Source organism: Macrobrachium nipponense, chromosome 7 (assembly GCF_015104395.2).
Source record: "Macrobrachium nipponense isolate FS-2020 chromosome 7, ASM1510439v2, whole genome shotgun sequence".
Lineage (NCBI taxonomy): Eukaryota > Metazoa > Arthropoda > Malacostraca > Decapoda > Palaemonidae > Macrobrachium > Macrobrachium nipponense.
In genome coordinates this window covers 25,130,291-25,145,307 of record NC_061109.1, presented here as the reverse complement: position 1 = coordinate 25,145,307, position 15,017 = coordinate 25,130,291, and the positions used below count along the sequence as shown (strand labels likewise).

Here is a 15,017-nt window from a genome sequence, read left to right as displayed (position 1 = left end):
ATATATATATATATATATATAAAGGTTTTTTGCCACGAAGGAAAACATGAAAAAGCGAGATAGCCGAGTACTTTCGGTCCTGTTCGGACCCTTTACTGAAGGCAATCTCGCTTTTCGTGGCAAAAACCTTTATTTATACATAGCATCACGTTTTATATACTTCGTGATCAAGTTATTCATATATATATATATATATATTGCATCAAAACTGGGTCTGATTAACCTGAATTGCTGTGAGGGTGAAGGGTGAGGGGCTGCCAGCCTCGTCCCACAAGACTTTGATTATATCTATATATATATATATATATATATATATATATATCATATATAGTTCACCCCTTTTAAGTGAAAAAGCATATAGGTAATAATAACTTTGGCAAGAATCTTTGATATGTAGACTATCTCTAGAAAAAAAGAAAAAAGAAAGATAACAGAGAAAGGCTGCAAAGCGACAAAAACTGTTAGACTGTCCTAGGGCGGTTTTAATAAGGAAACTACTGTGAATAATGCTGCGAGTTTATCCGAAGGGCGTATACAAGACCACGTCAGGTAAGCTCTTCTGAGCTGAAACGAAAATGTTCTTTTGACATAATTAACATTCATGAAGGTAATTCCAGCAATACACAACACCTAGGGAGACTTACTTATGATAAACTTTACAGAATAATTTTCTTTGTTATGAAACAGAACACAAATATTAGATCTATCCTATTTTTCGTTGAACGTCCGATAAAACCATTTATTAAATTTTTTTTTTACCTGTTTTTTAAGTTCGCAAAATTCATTCATATGAACTATGAAAGCATTATTCCAAACTCAGGAAACTGGCGACTTTAATGGACGCTCACTGGCCAACATCGCACATCTGTACCCACGTCTTCAAGAGTTTTGGAGTTGTATTTTCCTCCTCGCACGAAGAGCTGCAGAACTACCTTAACCATCGCCTCTTCGCGTCAGATCTTGGCTTCTTCAAAGGATTTCTACATGCTACGAACCGTAAGTTTATAGTCAACGAAACTTCATGTCTATAGTCCATTTAAGCGGAAAATGGCCATCACGCATAGCAGTTCATTGCTGTTTAAGCGGACTGATTAATTCAAAAGTGCTGCAGTGGGAAACGACATGAATTCTTGCCGTACACGTAAACGGCGAGTAAAAGGAACGAAATGATCATGAAATGTCAATCGTTCCCATTCTTTCTTTCAAAGTAAAATCAAAGCTGGGCGATGTGAAAGTTTTTCGAGGTTTGTGTCACACGCAACACAACTTGGATTCTGAAGTTACCCAATTCTCAAATATGTATATAAAGAATAGCGATGTCTGTTCACATGCACAATTCTTTCTGTATGTAACGACGATTACCAAAGTTTAATTAACTCATCATGAAGATTTTGTCGTCCAGCTGAGTGAAGGTACACTGATCTGACACTGGGGACACTACCTAACTCCCCAGGTAGCTATCCTTGCCACATCGACCCTTCCTTACACTACCGTCATTTTTTTTATGGCATGGGCATACAGAAAGAAAGAAAGAAGAGTAGTTAACAGTCCAAAAGAGAAGAGTGGCCTGTTGGCTGAATAACATTTCATCACGGAGAGAGAGAGAGAGAGAGAGAGAGAGAGAGAGACTGTGGGGGCGGGATAATCCTTAAAGAGAGATAGAGAGGGCGGGGCATTCGTCATAGAGCGATAGATATAGCGATTCTCTTTAATACATTCTTTACAAGAGAACATAAAATCAGAAAGAGATAGAAGGAGGCTGAGGGGTGTTCATTTAAGGGTGAGAGAGAGAGAGAGAGAGGGGGGGGGGCGATGGGAGGGAGAGCTACACATTTTTGTTGCTGTGTCAATGACAGTCTGTCCAACGACAGTCTGCAATTCAATGCTAGGTCACCAAGACACTGGATTAGGAAAGGGACTCACCCATGTCCTTCCTTTCCTTGTACGGGGATCGGAAGAGAGATCGAGTGGGGTGTTGGGGTGATCCCGAGCAATTAGATAACAATTCACTTTCACTCTTCTTCTTCTTCTTCTTGTTCCAGGTGATGATGACCTTTCACCAGGTCGAGCAGATTGCGTCGTGGGTTGTCAGAAAATACATCCGATTCCTTTTACTTGGAGCAGTGTCGGCGTGTGCTATGCTGAACTTGGCGCTGCACGCAGGCGCTGGCCTGCAGTACTACTGCGAGGGAGGTGAGTGAGTGCAAAAACATGAATGGAATGCCAAAACTGACACTCGTAGTTTCAGATCAAACGCCAATCATTCGGTTATAAATGCAGATGGAAATATTCCGGAGGGTTATAGAACAAAACTAGTTATATAAGTAAAGGTTTTGCCACGGAGGAAAATGAAAGGCGAGAGAGCCAAGAACTTTCGGTCTAGTTATATATCTAAAGAGAGGAAGTACGATGAATTGACCAAGGAAATATAGGAACTTGGTAAAAGTGAACAAGTTTACCGTCAGGATAATTGATACGCTGCACTTCACTTACTGTAGGTACTACAAAACGCGGATTGAAATGAGATAATAGGAGAAAACCCCATTACCCGGATTAGTGCAATTATTCTTAATTATTATGCTAAGGGACTGTAAAAAGACTAGAACTTCATTGTAATGATTTTTGCTCATTACGTGAAACGCATTACCGGCTGCTACATGAGCAAGGGCCCGTGCCAGCACGAGGCTGGCTGAATCTAAGTAGTAGTAGCATGGAACGCTCAGGTCTAATCTTGGATTAAATGTTAGGTGAATGTGTCAAACTTCTGTCAACTTCCCAATGCATATTCTGATTTTCTAAGTGTTAAAGAAACCTGTGTTTAGGAATACAGCGACCTCTGAGAATCAAATATTCAAGACAAGAGAAATAGGCACACACGTGCCTTAAAGCAATTCACCAACGGATCAGGAGCGCCTCAGTGGCGTAGTTGGTATGGTGTTTGCGTCCCACCTCGGTGGTCGTGGGTTCGATTCTCGGGCATTCCATTGAGGAGTGAGAGATGTGTATCTCTGGTGATAGAAGTTCACTCTCGACGTGGTTCGGAAGTCACGTAAAGCCGTTGGTCCCGTTGCTGAATAACCACTGGTTCCATGCAACGTAAAAACACCATACAAACAAACAAAACAAACCAACAGGCCAGGAGAATCCCATAGACCGGCTGCTACCTTGGACCTCGACTAACATCATGGCAGTGCTTAATTAATAACATCTCGTTTCGGTATTAGATTCTTAGGTTGTTTTAGCAATATCAAAAAGACGAGACGAAAGGTTTCCAAATCTGACTGCTCCTTACTGGCGATAGCTAATTATTTAAACAGATTTTCTTATCTGAACTAACGGGGCTAAGTTTTTCAGTTAGGTGTGTTTCTTGGTCTATCAAATTTTGTTTATTGGGAGGATTGAGCTAAAGATTATCTGTACGAAAAATTTAATAGAGGTTGAAGGTCTCATGTTTGGCCATAAACGATTAGGTTTTGAGAGAGACAGAGATGTAAATGTTTGTTTCTTTGATTAAGCTTGCGTCGTCCCTTTCCCTCAGGTGTCTTGTAAGTGTGGTGAGCCGTCTTAGAGAACACACACTTTTCAAATATGATAGACTTTTCTTTCCTCCGGCAAGGAGGTCATGATCTTGCTTCGCTTTGATTACTTAATTGTCTGTTCGTTAAGGAGGATGAAAAAAAAAGTTGCCCCTCGATTTTAGGGAATTTTTATCAAAAGTAACAAAAAACTATTAGGTTCTGGATTCCGGATATGGACAAAGGACTTTTCGGAGGGATGGAGGGAGGGAGTTGGTTGCTCCGTCCCTTTTCCTTGGCTCAACCCAGGATCCATACAGAGAGTCTGTATGGATCCTGGCTCAACCGAACCCTGGTGACGGTAGTCACCGAGCACTCAGGTAGGCAGGCCTACTACAATGATCGAGTTAGCTTTTAGAGCTGAAGTTCTACGTGTTATTACCTTAGAGTCGTGTAATCCAAATTAATGACAATACTATTACTTCCGCAAAGAAAGTTGCATGAATCGTGAAAGTCTAATATTGTATATTTGTAAATTCTAATTTTTCAAGCGTTAAAGATGCCTCTACTAAGCAACGACCTCAGATAACCAAAGGCTCAAAAACACGAGAAGAATGAAGACACGAGTGTCTAAGAGCGTTGCCCCAAGGAATCAGGAGAAGATGCCAAAGGCTTCTCTGGGCTTTGATGAACATCTCTCCAGTGTAAATATGTTTAATAAATATCACATCTTTTCTAGTATTGAATTCCTATGTTGTTTTAACAGCTTCGAAAAGATGAGAGGAAAAGTTCTGAAGGCTCACTAATCATAGTAGCGTCGTGACTTGTGAGTGTCCCTGGAATTCAGTGCCCTTTGTTGTCACCATAGAGGGTAAGGGTAGCCTATACATCTAGAATTGCGATCTCTATACCAGTACTGCGTAGTTTGGTGGTCTTCCACCAGGGCGGTGCTGCTAAGCATTGCGGCCACTTTTAAAGTTCTGGTAACCCACAAATTAGGGATTAGAGTGAAGTGAATTTTTTTTATCGTTAGTGTAAGTGTTCAACAAATTTTGTAGGGTTTGGTGAGGCGGAGTTTAGTGAATGTTTATGAGTAGGTATTTTGTGAATGAATAGTTTAGGGTTTAGTGAATGTTTAGTGTGTGAGTATTCAGTAAATGTTTACTGAGTTTAGGGTTTAGTGAATGTTGTTGAATGTTTATTGGGTGAGTATTCAGTGAATGTTTAATGAGTTAACTTTAGGGTTTTATGTGAATGTTTTGTGAATGTTCAGTGTGTAAGTATTCAGTGAATGTTTAGTGAGTGTTTAATGAATGTCTAGTGAATGTTAGTTTTAGTGAATGTTTAGTGTATGAGCATTCAGTGAGTGTTTAGGGTTTAGTGTGTGAGTGTTAGTGAATGTTTAGGGTTTAGTGAAGGTTTAGTACATGTTAGTGTTTAGTGAACATTTACTGTGTAATTATTCAGTGAATGTTTAGTGAGTGTTTAGGGTTTGTGAATGTTTTGTGAGTGTTAGTGTTTAGCAGATGTTTAGTGCATCAACATTTATTGAATGTTTTGTGGGCGTTTAGTGGTTAGTGAATGTTAGTGCTTTAGGTTTAGTTAATGTTTTGTGAATGTTTGTGTGCAGTCAGTGTTTAGTGAATGTTAGTGTTTAGTGAGTGTGTAAGTGTTTATTGAGTGTTTAATGAGTGAAGAGTGGATGGTCAATCACTGTTTAGTGTTTAATGAGTGTTTAGGGGTTTAATGAGCATTTAGAGTTTAGTAAGTAGTTTTTAATAAGTGTTTACGGTTTAGTGAGTGCTTAGTAAGTGTTTAGTGTATAGTGAGTAGTGCTTAGTGGATGTTTAGTGTATATTGAGTGCTTAGTGAATGCTTAGTGATTGTTTGGTATTTAGTTAATGTTTAGGATTAAGTGGGTATTTAGTAAATGTTTACTGACTGTTGAGGTATAGTGAGTATTTAGTAAGTTTAGTGTTTTATGAATGATTAATGGGTGTTTAATGTATAGTGAGTGCCTAGTGAGTGTTGTGTATTCAGTGAGTGTTTAGTGTTATTGAGTGTATGTTAAGTATGTGTGTTTAGTGAATATATGTAAGCATGAGGGTTTAGTGAGTGTAAGAGCAATGTGAACATTAGTTTGTAGTGACTGTCCATTACTGTTTTTGTAAGTATTATATGATATATAATAATAGTAACAATAATAATATCTTCAACACTAATAATAATAACAATAGTCAAAATAACAATATTAATAGTAATAATAATGATAAGCTAATAATAATAGTAAAAGATCAAAATAATAATAGTAAAAATAACAATTAATAGTAATAAAGTATAGCACTATGAGTTGGACCGAGACCTTTCAATATGGCCGCCCGAAGTTGCACTCTCGGTAGGGAGATCGCTACTCCAGTGATTGACGGTCTATGCTTGTCACTATCTTTTTGTTTAATATATAAAATATATAGGTATTCCTTCTCCTCCTCTAGATGACAAGGCGCACTTATTATTTTTAATCTTTTTATGACTATTTATATTTTGTATTTCTTTCTTTATTTGAGTCATTTCAAGGTTTGTCAAATTGTTTGTCTTTTAATGCTTGAAAATGGGACGATTGTGGGCCAGGAACGTTGGCGATTATAATAAGGACTTCTGATTTCGGCATTCCTGCCTTTCTCCCACTTCTGATATTTGAACGAGACCTTAGAAATTACCGGCCTCTTGTGATATATATATATATATATATATATATATATATACATATATATATACATATATATATATGTATATATATATATATATTATATATATACATACATATATATATATATATATATATATATATATATATATATATATATTGTGTGTGTGTGTGTGTGTACACCTATGTGTATAATACATGTGTGCATGCTTTAATTATATAAAAACAAGTGCCGTGCATAACTCCGCATTATCGAAAGAATGATTATTAAATTGGAAACAAAGTCTGAAACAATGGGTTTGCTGTGACAATGACTATTCTCCGTTTCTGCAGAATGTCTACTGAACTCCCTCAAAGCCCCAGTGGCCTCTCTAGACAAGAGCGCCATCATGCACATCAGAAATCACTGGACAGATCCGCCAGCGCCCAAAGGCTCCTACAAGGCTGACTTTCCTTTAGAAAATCCTCCTTGGCTCACTTTGGGGAACTGGGGAGACGCTTACAAATTCATCAACAGTTATTTCAAAAAATATGAGGTGAGACACTAAAGTGCTATTTCATTCACTGTTCTATCTTACAAGTCCTGTTTCTATACTTTGTTTTCATACCTTCCATTCGAATATAAGACAAATGCGTGTTGAATCTGTAATATATAACACTCGTATGAACTAAAAGTGTGACTAAATGTGTAAATATCTTAGGAGTCCCTGTAAAAATCTACTTACGTCTGGCTTGCCAATCTCCATTCATCTGGCGATGTCTGTGAAGGGTGACGAAACTGTTCTTCGGTTTCTGAAATATGATATTATGTATAATTAGCTTGAATCAAGAAGCTCACTTTCGGGCTGTCATTATACTTGAAGGAAGCAACTGAAAGCATGTGATGCCCCTTTCAATCTGCCAAGTTACGTTTTAAGGCTGACCTAGACAGTAATACGAGTTCATGATTTTTATATGACTTTAATATTAATTGGATCAATATTTATGGTAAATAATAAAATTACAAATTATTTTGTTTTCAACTTAAAAATAAAGCATAACTAAAGCAAGTAAGGAAAAAATATTTTTATTTATTTACGTAATCCTTTCCATTCTAGAAACCAGGGACATTCATGGAAATTGGCGCCCAAGATGGCGAGTTCATGTCACTGACGCTGTTCTTGGAAAAGGAACTTGGGTTCCAGGGCCTCCTCGTAGAACCCAATCCTCTCGACTACCGAAAGCTGAGGGAGGCCAAGAGATCGTCGTTCTCCATCAACGCCTGTGCCACACCTGAAGCAGGCCACAAGAAGGTCAGTTCTTCCTCAACGACACAACTGAAAGGATAATTTTGAATGACTGGAGAATTCTTAACAAGTCAAACTCCTCTTTTCTGTATAGGTAGCCTATAATTCTGTACGAGTATGAAACTCGATGTGCTGTAGTGTGAAACTCTCAGCTACGACCAGACAACAACGCTCAGAACCAGTTGCTGCCTATATGTGTTAAGCGAAGGTTCGTCGGCGATGCCTCTGGGATTGGACTTGGCGGTGCCAGATGCACGATCATGGCTCACTTTATCCTTAAATAAAATATAAACTACTGAGGCCAGAGGGCTGCAATTTGGTTTGTTTGATGATTTGAGGATGGATGATCAACATACCAATTTGCAGCCCCGTAACGCCAGTAGCTTTTAATGTCTGAAGGCGGACACAAAAAGTGCGGCTGAACAGACAAAGCCATTAATAGTTTTCTTTTACAGAAAACTTAAAGGAGGAATCTTTGTTGATAATAAGAGATACACATCGTAGATAGAGTCTCTCTTGGGAGTTGTTTTTTGTTCAACAGGCTGGAGTCTCTGTGCACAATCTGTAGTCACTTGGTTCCATCAGTTACCAAATTTAGTTGCCCAGCATTCTCAAACCTTGGGCTGTGCACACCACACACTGTGAGTGATGATCTTCCATAATGTTGGCCTCGATTTTCCTCGCACGCAACGCCCCTTTCCTGCGCTTAGAGTGAAATATGTTATGTAAATCCGTAGGATTTGAATGTCCAAATTGAGTTGGAGGTAGATTTTGTTTTATTGGGATACAAAATTTATAAAAATGGACGGTAAAACATTTATCCCGTCACTTTTAACGGGTCAAATGACCTTTTAATGGCCTTGAACTTTTTTGTCCGTAATTCTGCAGAAAGTAGCAAATCACGTGACGTAATACACTAAATCTGTTGGCATCAGTGAGTAATCTTACAGTACTAATATCAAGCATAAATTAAAACTCACCTCAAGGTCATCAGACGTTAGGTCGCACTCGAAGGCCGAGGTCGAACTTGAATATCAAGGCCATGTATATCAAATGCATCCCCTTCTTTCCAACTGGTGACATTTGTCTTGGAAATTTAATTGCAAGGTTTCTTGATAGTCTCAATCTTAATCAGTGTCATCAGCTTCATTGCTGAGGTCAAATTCTTTGCCAGCACTTGAGCAGTCGGTGCATTTACATATTGTTGTGCAAGACAGACCGTTTTTTTAGGCAAGAGCAGAGAACTGTATCGCGTGAACCACGACATCCGCATTTGACGAGCTCCAGAACTGCTTTAGGTGCTGTTCCTTTAAGGTATCTGACAGGTTGATAATTTCCATTAGAAGTGACCTCCCATCCATTTTGGGCAAGTTCCGGAAGCTCAGGCATTGATGTAGTGTAGGCCTTGTCTCTCATTGCCATATAGTTTGCTCTAGCAATGTGTGGTAGAAGTGCTCCTCACGTTGGTGGAAGCTTTTCGCCCTCCAGGTTTTCCTTAAGGAATGGTTCCCATTAAAGAGCTGGAACAGCCTATGTTGCTCTTTGCCGAATATACTTGGTAAACAAATCTCCCAACAGGCCCATAACTCGCAGGCATATTCCCATCATCTGGTAAGTGTATTACCGTAGTTTCTTCAGTTAGGGGTTCATGGCCCATGCCAACAAATGTCTGCCGAATTTCATATTAGGGGTGAAAGGTAAACTGAAATCCACGTCTTTTTGGAAACTTCAATGAATTGCCTCCCCAGTCTGCACCAGTGAAATAGTGCAGACCAATCAAGCCCTTTGACTTTTCCACCTATTGCTGATACTCGACGACAAACACCAACCACCCTGTATTTCGTTCCTTTTCCAGTCAAAAAGGGAAGAGTTGTTGTATATCTGTATCAGGAGACCAAACAACTATTGTTTTAAATCTTGACTCCCTAATGATATCTAGAACATGAAGCGGAATCATTGTATCCGCCTCCTTATGGTTATGTGTCACCATGTCCTGTTGAAGAAGCTCAGAACGGTTGGACCTGAATTTCTCAACATAGGATACAACCAGATCTTGATTTGAACCCTCAAAAGCCTCTATGAGAGCTTTAGCAAGCAACCCATTCAGCTGGGGTTTTGTTTTTGAGCTAGCTACCAGTTCTTTCAGTGTAACCTTTGAAATATTTATTTCATCGTGCACCATGAACTCTATTGACGACACTTTTGCGGCACGTTTAGCACGAGTTCTGTCCTCCAGGGACACCTTCACGAATACAATGCGGCCCTCAGTATACCCCTTCATCAAGCGTTTCATTCTTTTCACGAATGCCGTCTTCAGATGAATGATCTTCGTCATTGCAGACGTATTCTTCATACTTTGTTGCAAGACAGCTATGCCATCAAATATAATCGCAGCTTCATTCACATTACTGCTGTCATCAAAAGGCAGATCATTCACCCTGTTGTTGTCCGAGTCAACATCCGATGGTGCCTCTGATATGCTCATGTCCTCTTGTTCCTCAACTGCATGCATCAAGCTACTCTTGTCGGTCGGGATAGGAAGAGATCCGTCATTAGCAAACAAAGATCTTGGAAGAACAGACATCTCATATTCTGCTATAGTACCTGCCAACTTCGGTACCAATTCCGGTCGAGATTGCTGAATCACAAGAATCTAGCCAACAGCTGTCGTTCCTCATGCAATTTGAGGATCTTTTCTCAGACACGCATAACCTGCCTTGGCATCCATGTTAAATGTGTATTTATTTTCAATTTTTTCATTGGATTCCAAATTGCTATTGTGGAGTGAGTTAGCAATCTCTCGTCAACTAGGGTCTTATAAGCTAACTGGCCCTTCTCATCCCTGTTCAGAATGTCTAACTTTGCTGGCTCAGGTACGACCACCGAGGACACAATGCTTTTCAGTGATGCTTCAATTTCTTATGGGTTACCTTCACCGTGAGCTGGATGCAGTCTCGCAACTTGAGAGCACTTGCTGTCGATCGTGTGGCTATCTCACCTGAGCGTTGGTAATGGCATTTGCCAGGTTCCCTAGGACTACAGATTCGAGAACAGTGGTTTTGAAAATCTGCCACAATTTTTGAGAGTTCGGGTTAGATGAGGAGAAATCGGTGAAGTAGACCCTCCTGCTGTGTTAGACTAGTGATGCCGCCAATCCTTTTCAGTTTCTTTATTTCTTGCTCGAGGGTCTGGCCAACAAACAAGGCAGAGAAAGGTGTGTTGGACTTTCGGATGCAGAAATCCCCATTCTTCAATGAATCATCCTTTTCAAGAGCTTTCATCTGTGCTAAATGGACAGGCATGAGTCGGGCATATTTGAACAAATCATGTGCCATATAGTACTTGATTTGCTCATTCAGTGCAGCTAGAAAACCTTCCCAATCATTCTGTCCACTCACTCGGGTGAGGTGAAGAAGCACTTCAGCTTGTGTCATGTAGCTGTCCAAGAGGGTTGCAAGTTCCCCAGCACCAGGTGTGGACATCTGTATCTCTTTTCAGTGGTTACAAACAGCTTCAAAATGTGCCAAACACTTTGGGTCCTGACAAGTAAGCTCTTTCTGAGCTCCTCACAGTGGAATATCAGAGGACTGGGAGGCAATTCGCTGAGAACAGCATTAAATTTCATGTAAAAGCAAGCTAGTGCATTCATTATGTGGCATTCTACTCCTCTTTTGAATGAGTTTCCCGTGAAGATAGCTTGCAAAGCTGCGAGAGAGTAGATGGATGTCTTAATAGCAACCGTTGTCATTCGGCAAGTGTAACGTAACTTGGCTCTGAAAGAATAAAGAATTACATTAGCTTATAAATTTGACCTTGATCTATAATATTAATTGTGTGTAATTACTAATATGTGCTAAAATATTACTTGCTGTAATTTCAAGGATAATGATTTCACTGTTAAAATCTTGTATTTGTGATTTGACCCTGACCTTTTTGGGTGACATTGACCTCACATGACCTTGGAACATATCCTAGAATAATTAACATTCAATAAAAAAACAAGTCTATATAATATAAGCTATGAAATAAGGGAACACATCAATGAGATAAGTGCAAATATGTCTCAAAGTAATAAAAAGAAAAGTCAAGGTTATTTGGGGCTAATATGACCCCCTAAATGAGGTAAAAAAAAATGTGTTACCGTCCATTTTTGAATTCCTCACATAAAATAGATTCGGAATCAGCCCTTATCTCAATTTGGACATTCAAATCCTACGCGAGCACAATTCATAACATAGTCTGCCACACTATTATTTCCTTCGTTGTTTTTTACACGAAAATCTTGTTATTTATGTATTCATTCAACGACTGATTTATTGCTTTCAGTCACATGCATTTCATTTCATTCTTTTTAATTTCCTCTGATCTTTCCACCTCTTCTATAGTTGAAGAGAAAAGGATCAAACTCAATAATATAAATAACAAGCGAAGGCTGTGTGGAGGGAAAGACGACATTTGAAATGAAAATGAAGAGTAAAGCTGTAAAAGACATAGTACTACATGAGTAGAGGTATTTTTGTATATTGTGGACGAAATGGCGAGAAAGCTCCTGCCTGTCTCAAAAGATTTCCTATAAATCATAATCTGCCTGAATCAGGCCTTCTGCCAGCAGGGTTGTAAGTGAATAAGACTGGATAAGACACTCACATTCATAATGAATCACGACTAATCTTGGATCTTGTACTATTTGAAACCATAACAGTCATATCCTTGATTGCATTCTACTCTTAGGATTATTCGAGATTTAGCCTTTTTAGTTTTCTTTAAAAGAAAACTATTGAGATGGCCATTTGTCAGTCCGTCCGCACTTCTCTCTTCGCTAGAGGGCAGCCCTCCTGCCTCAGTAGCCTTATTTGATTTAAGGATTTAAGGTGAAAGTTAACCATGATGGTGCGTCAGCTTCATGGTCCGCTGCTGAAAGTTTCATGGATCGTGGCTGAGAGTTTCATACAGCATTATAGGTTGTACAGAAAACTCGATTGTGCTGAAGAAACTTGATAATGTCACAATTTAGTGAGATATTCTCTTCTGTTATTTGTAAGAGGATACTGAAGAGAAAGCAAAATGTTTCTCGTGATGATTTCGTAGAGCAGATGTGGGTGCGTCCTTAGCTGGCACAGAACTGTTGGTGATCCAAATCTTTCAGGATATGAAATGCTAGAGCTAAATGTGAACTAATATTCTCGCAGTTCCTCTATAAAGAATGTACAGAGGGAACGGGTAAGAGCAAAGCTATATTGGCTCACAAGTCCAAGTAGATTTTGCCTTGGACAGTGAAATGGATGAAATGAAGTTGAGAGATGCAATGCTGTAGTGGAAACACACGAAGACTGGTGAGAAAGAGTCTTGTCTGAATGAGGTTTGCGTAGATCAAATGAATATCTAAGAAACTGCTGATTAAAAGTGACCTGCAAGCGTTGTAGAAAAGGTAGGTTCTTAATGTTTTAGAAGTAGACAACAGAATTGCAAATGAAGCGTGATTGTGATTTTGGGATAGGGAATGTAGTTGTTTTTCCCATCTGTCATTTTCGTCATTTCATTTGGTCTTTCACTCAGAGGAACTGGACTTTTTACAGAAGAGAGAGAGAGAGAAAGTTAAGTATATCTTAGCTTAACCAGACTACTAAGCTGATTAACAGCTCTCCTAGGGCTAGCCCGAAAGATTGGATATCTTTACGTTTACTAGGAACCAGTTTGATACTTAGCAACGGGACTTACAGCTTATTGTGTGATCCGAACCACATCGAGAAATGAATTTCTATCACCAGAAATAAATTCCTCTGATTCCCCGTTGGCAGAGTGGGGAAGCAAACCCGGACCCTAAGATCGGTAGTCGAGCACGTAACCGACTCGTCCAACGAGAAACTAAAGAGAGAGAGAGAGAAAAAAAACTCCTTTCGATATCATAAGATTGAAATGAACTTCTATAGGCAACAGTTCTTCCCCTCCGCCATATGTATAGCTTTTCCAGAGAGAGAGGGCTGAAATAAGTATCTATTTTTCTATCTATCAATCCTTTGACAGAGAGAAAGAGAGATAAAAAAAGGGTTGGGGGGGGGGGGGGTGAGGGGGGGGGGGGGGGGGGGGGTGAGAGAAAACGGTTAAAGGATGAACATGTTCAGAGCGATAAAACGCCAAATTCTGCGGATGGAATCATTATTTTTTTCTCTTCTTGAAACCAGATTGCCTCGTACTGTACCTACCTCTGATCTTTACAGGACCTTCTTTGGCTGAGGGATACGCCAGACAACCTGCCGCCTCTCTTGCACAGAATCCAGGAGGGCAGTAACAGGCTATTGCAGTATGTCTCCACAGAGGTCAGTTATCCAGCAGAATTATTATCATATATCTATTGTCATTTCATTGAGAATTGTCATTCCATTTCACTGAGTCTAGGGTATTTTTATGCATATTGTTTATGGTACACAAGACAGAAATAATAGCTCAAGTAGAGATAAAGATAAAAGAATAACAATAAATTTGTAAACAACTGGTACTTTGGCTTAGAAATCACTCGATGTCCCTTTTAAGGTGCAAAATGATTTTGTACGAGAGATGTTAAATGGTAATATTGCGGGAATACTAGGTTATATTAACCACAAAACACCCACGCAAATCAATCAACATGATTCTTTCACAATTCATGCTAATATTATTTTAGTTTCCTTTAACCCAATACCCATACTCTTGCTTACATTCACCTTGCGCTTTATCGGCAAATAGTTTCAAATCTCTCTCTCTCTCTCTCTCTCTCTCACCATGTATATCCATACCCTCTTCACCGTAACACTAAACTTTTCACTCTTCACCAACCCCTACCGTTCATTACACATGACCGAACCACCTTAAAATACACTGATTTATCCTTCGACTTACGATCACATTTTACATGCTTCCATGATCACAGTATAATACAAGTGTAGATATATATATATTATCTTATAATACTAATATATACTAATTATATTATTATATATAGCTAGATATGAATTAACTTGATCACGAAGTATATAAAAAACGTTATGCTATTTATAAATAAAGGTGATGCCACGGAAGAAAAATTGAAAGACGAGAAAGCCAAGAACTTTCGGTCTAACACGGCCCTTTACTTTGGCACAACTAAGTAAAGGGTCGTGTTAGACCGAAAGTTCTTGGCTTTCTCGCCTTTCAATTTTTCCTCCGCGGCATCACCTTTATTTATGTGTCTAAGAACAAGAGGTGCCATTTATTTTCGTTTGCAAAAAGGACCGCGAACTGGGGCAGACGGTGGAGGTGCAGTGTTTCAACGCAGGGGCGATGGCAGTTGCGGCCCTCAACACCTTAACTATTGATCTCCTCACCATCTCGACGCATGGAGGTGAACTTGACATACTGATGTCCATCCCTCTCAGGGTCAGATTCAGGGTAAGCACGCCATGAAAACCAATAAAGCTTCTTTTGCAGAAGATTCCCAATGCTTATTTTAGCTCAGTTCGAAAGATGATTCCACGATGTTATTTTTGAATGGGGTCA

The 15,017-nt window shown here is 39.3% G+C and overlaps 1 protein-coding gene across 1 annotated transcript in view; it reads left to right on the top strand.

The window, feature by feature from the left end:
- Window positions 1-845: 845 nt before the first annotated feature.
- LOC135217015 (uncharacterized) overlaps window positions 846-15,017 on the top strand; it is a 14,989-nt gene continuing 817 nt past the window's right edge. Inside the window, exons 1-6 of the mRNA XM_064252584.1 lie at window positions 846-996; window positions 2,043-2,193; window positions 6,553-6,755; window positions 7,317-7,511; window positions 13,724-13,822; window positions 14,751-14,909. Coding sequence (XP_064108654.1) covers window positions 985-996; window positions 2,043-2,193; window positions 6,553-6,755; window positions 7,317-7,511; window positions 13,724-13,822; window positions 14,751-14,909 — 819 coding nt within the window. The 5' untranslated portion in view covers window positions 846-984. The remainder of the gene's footprint in view (window positions 997-2,042; window positions 2,194-6,552; window positions 6,756-7,316; window positions 7,512-13,723; window positions 13,823-14,750; window positions 14,910-15,017) is intronic.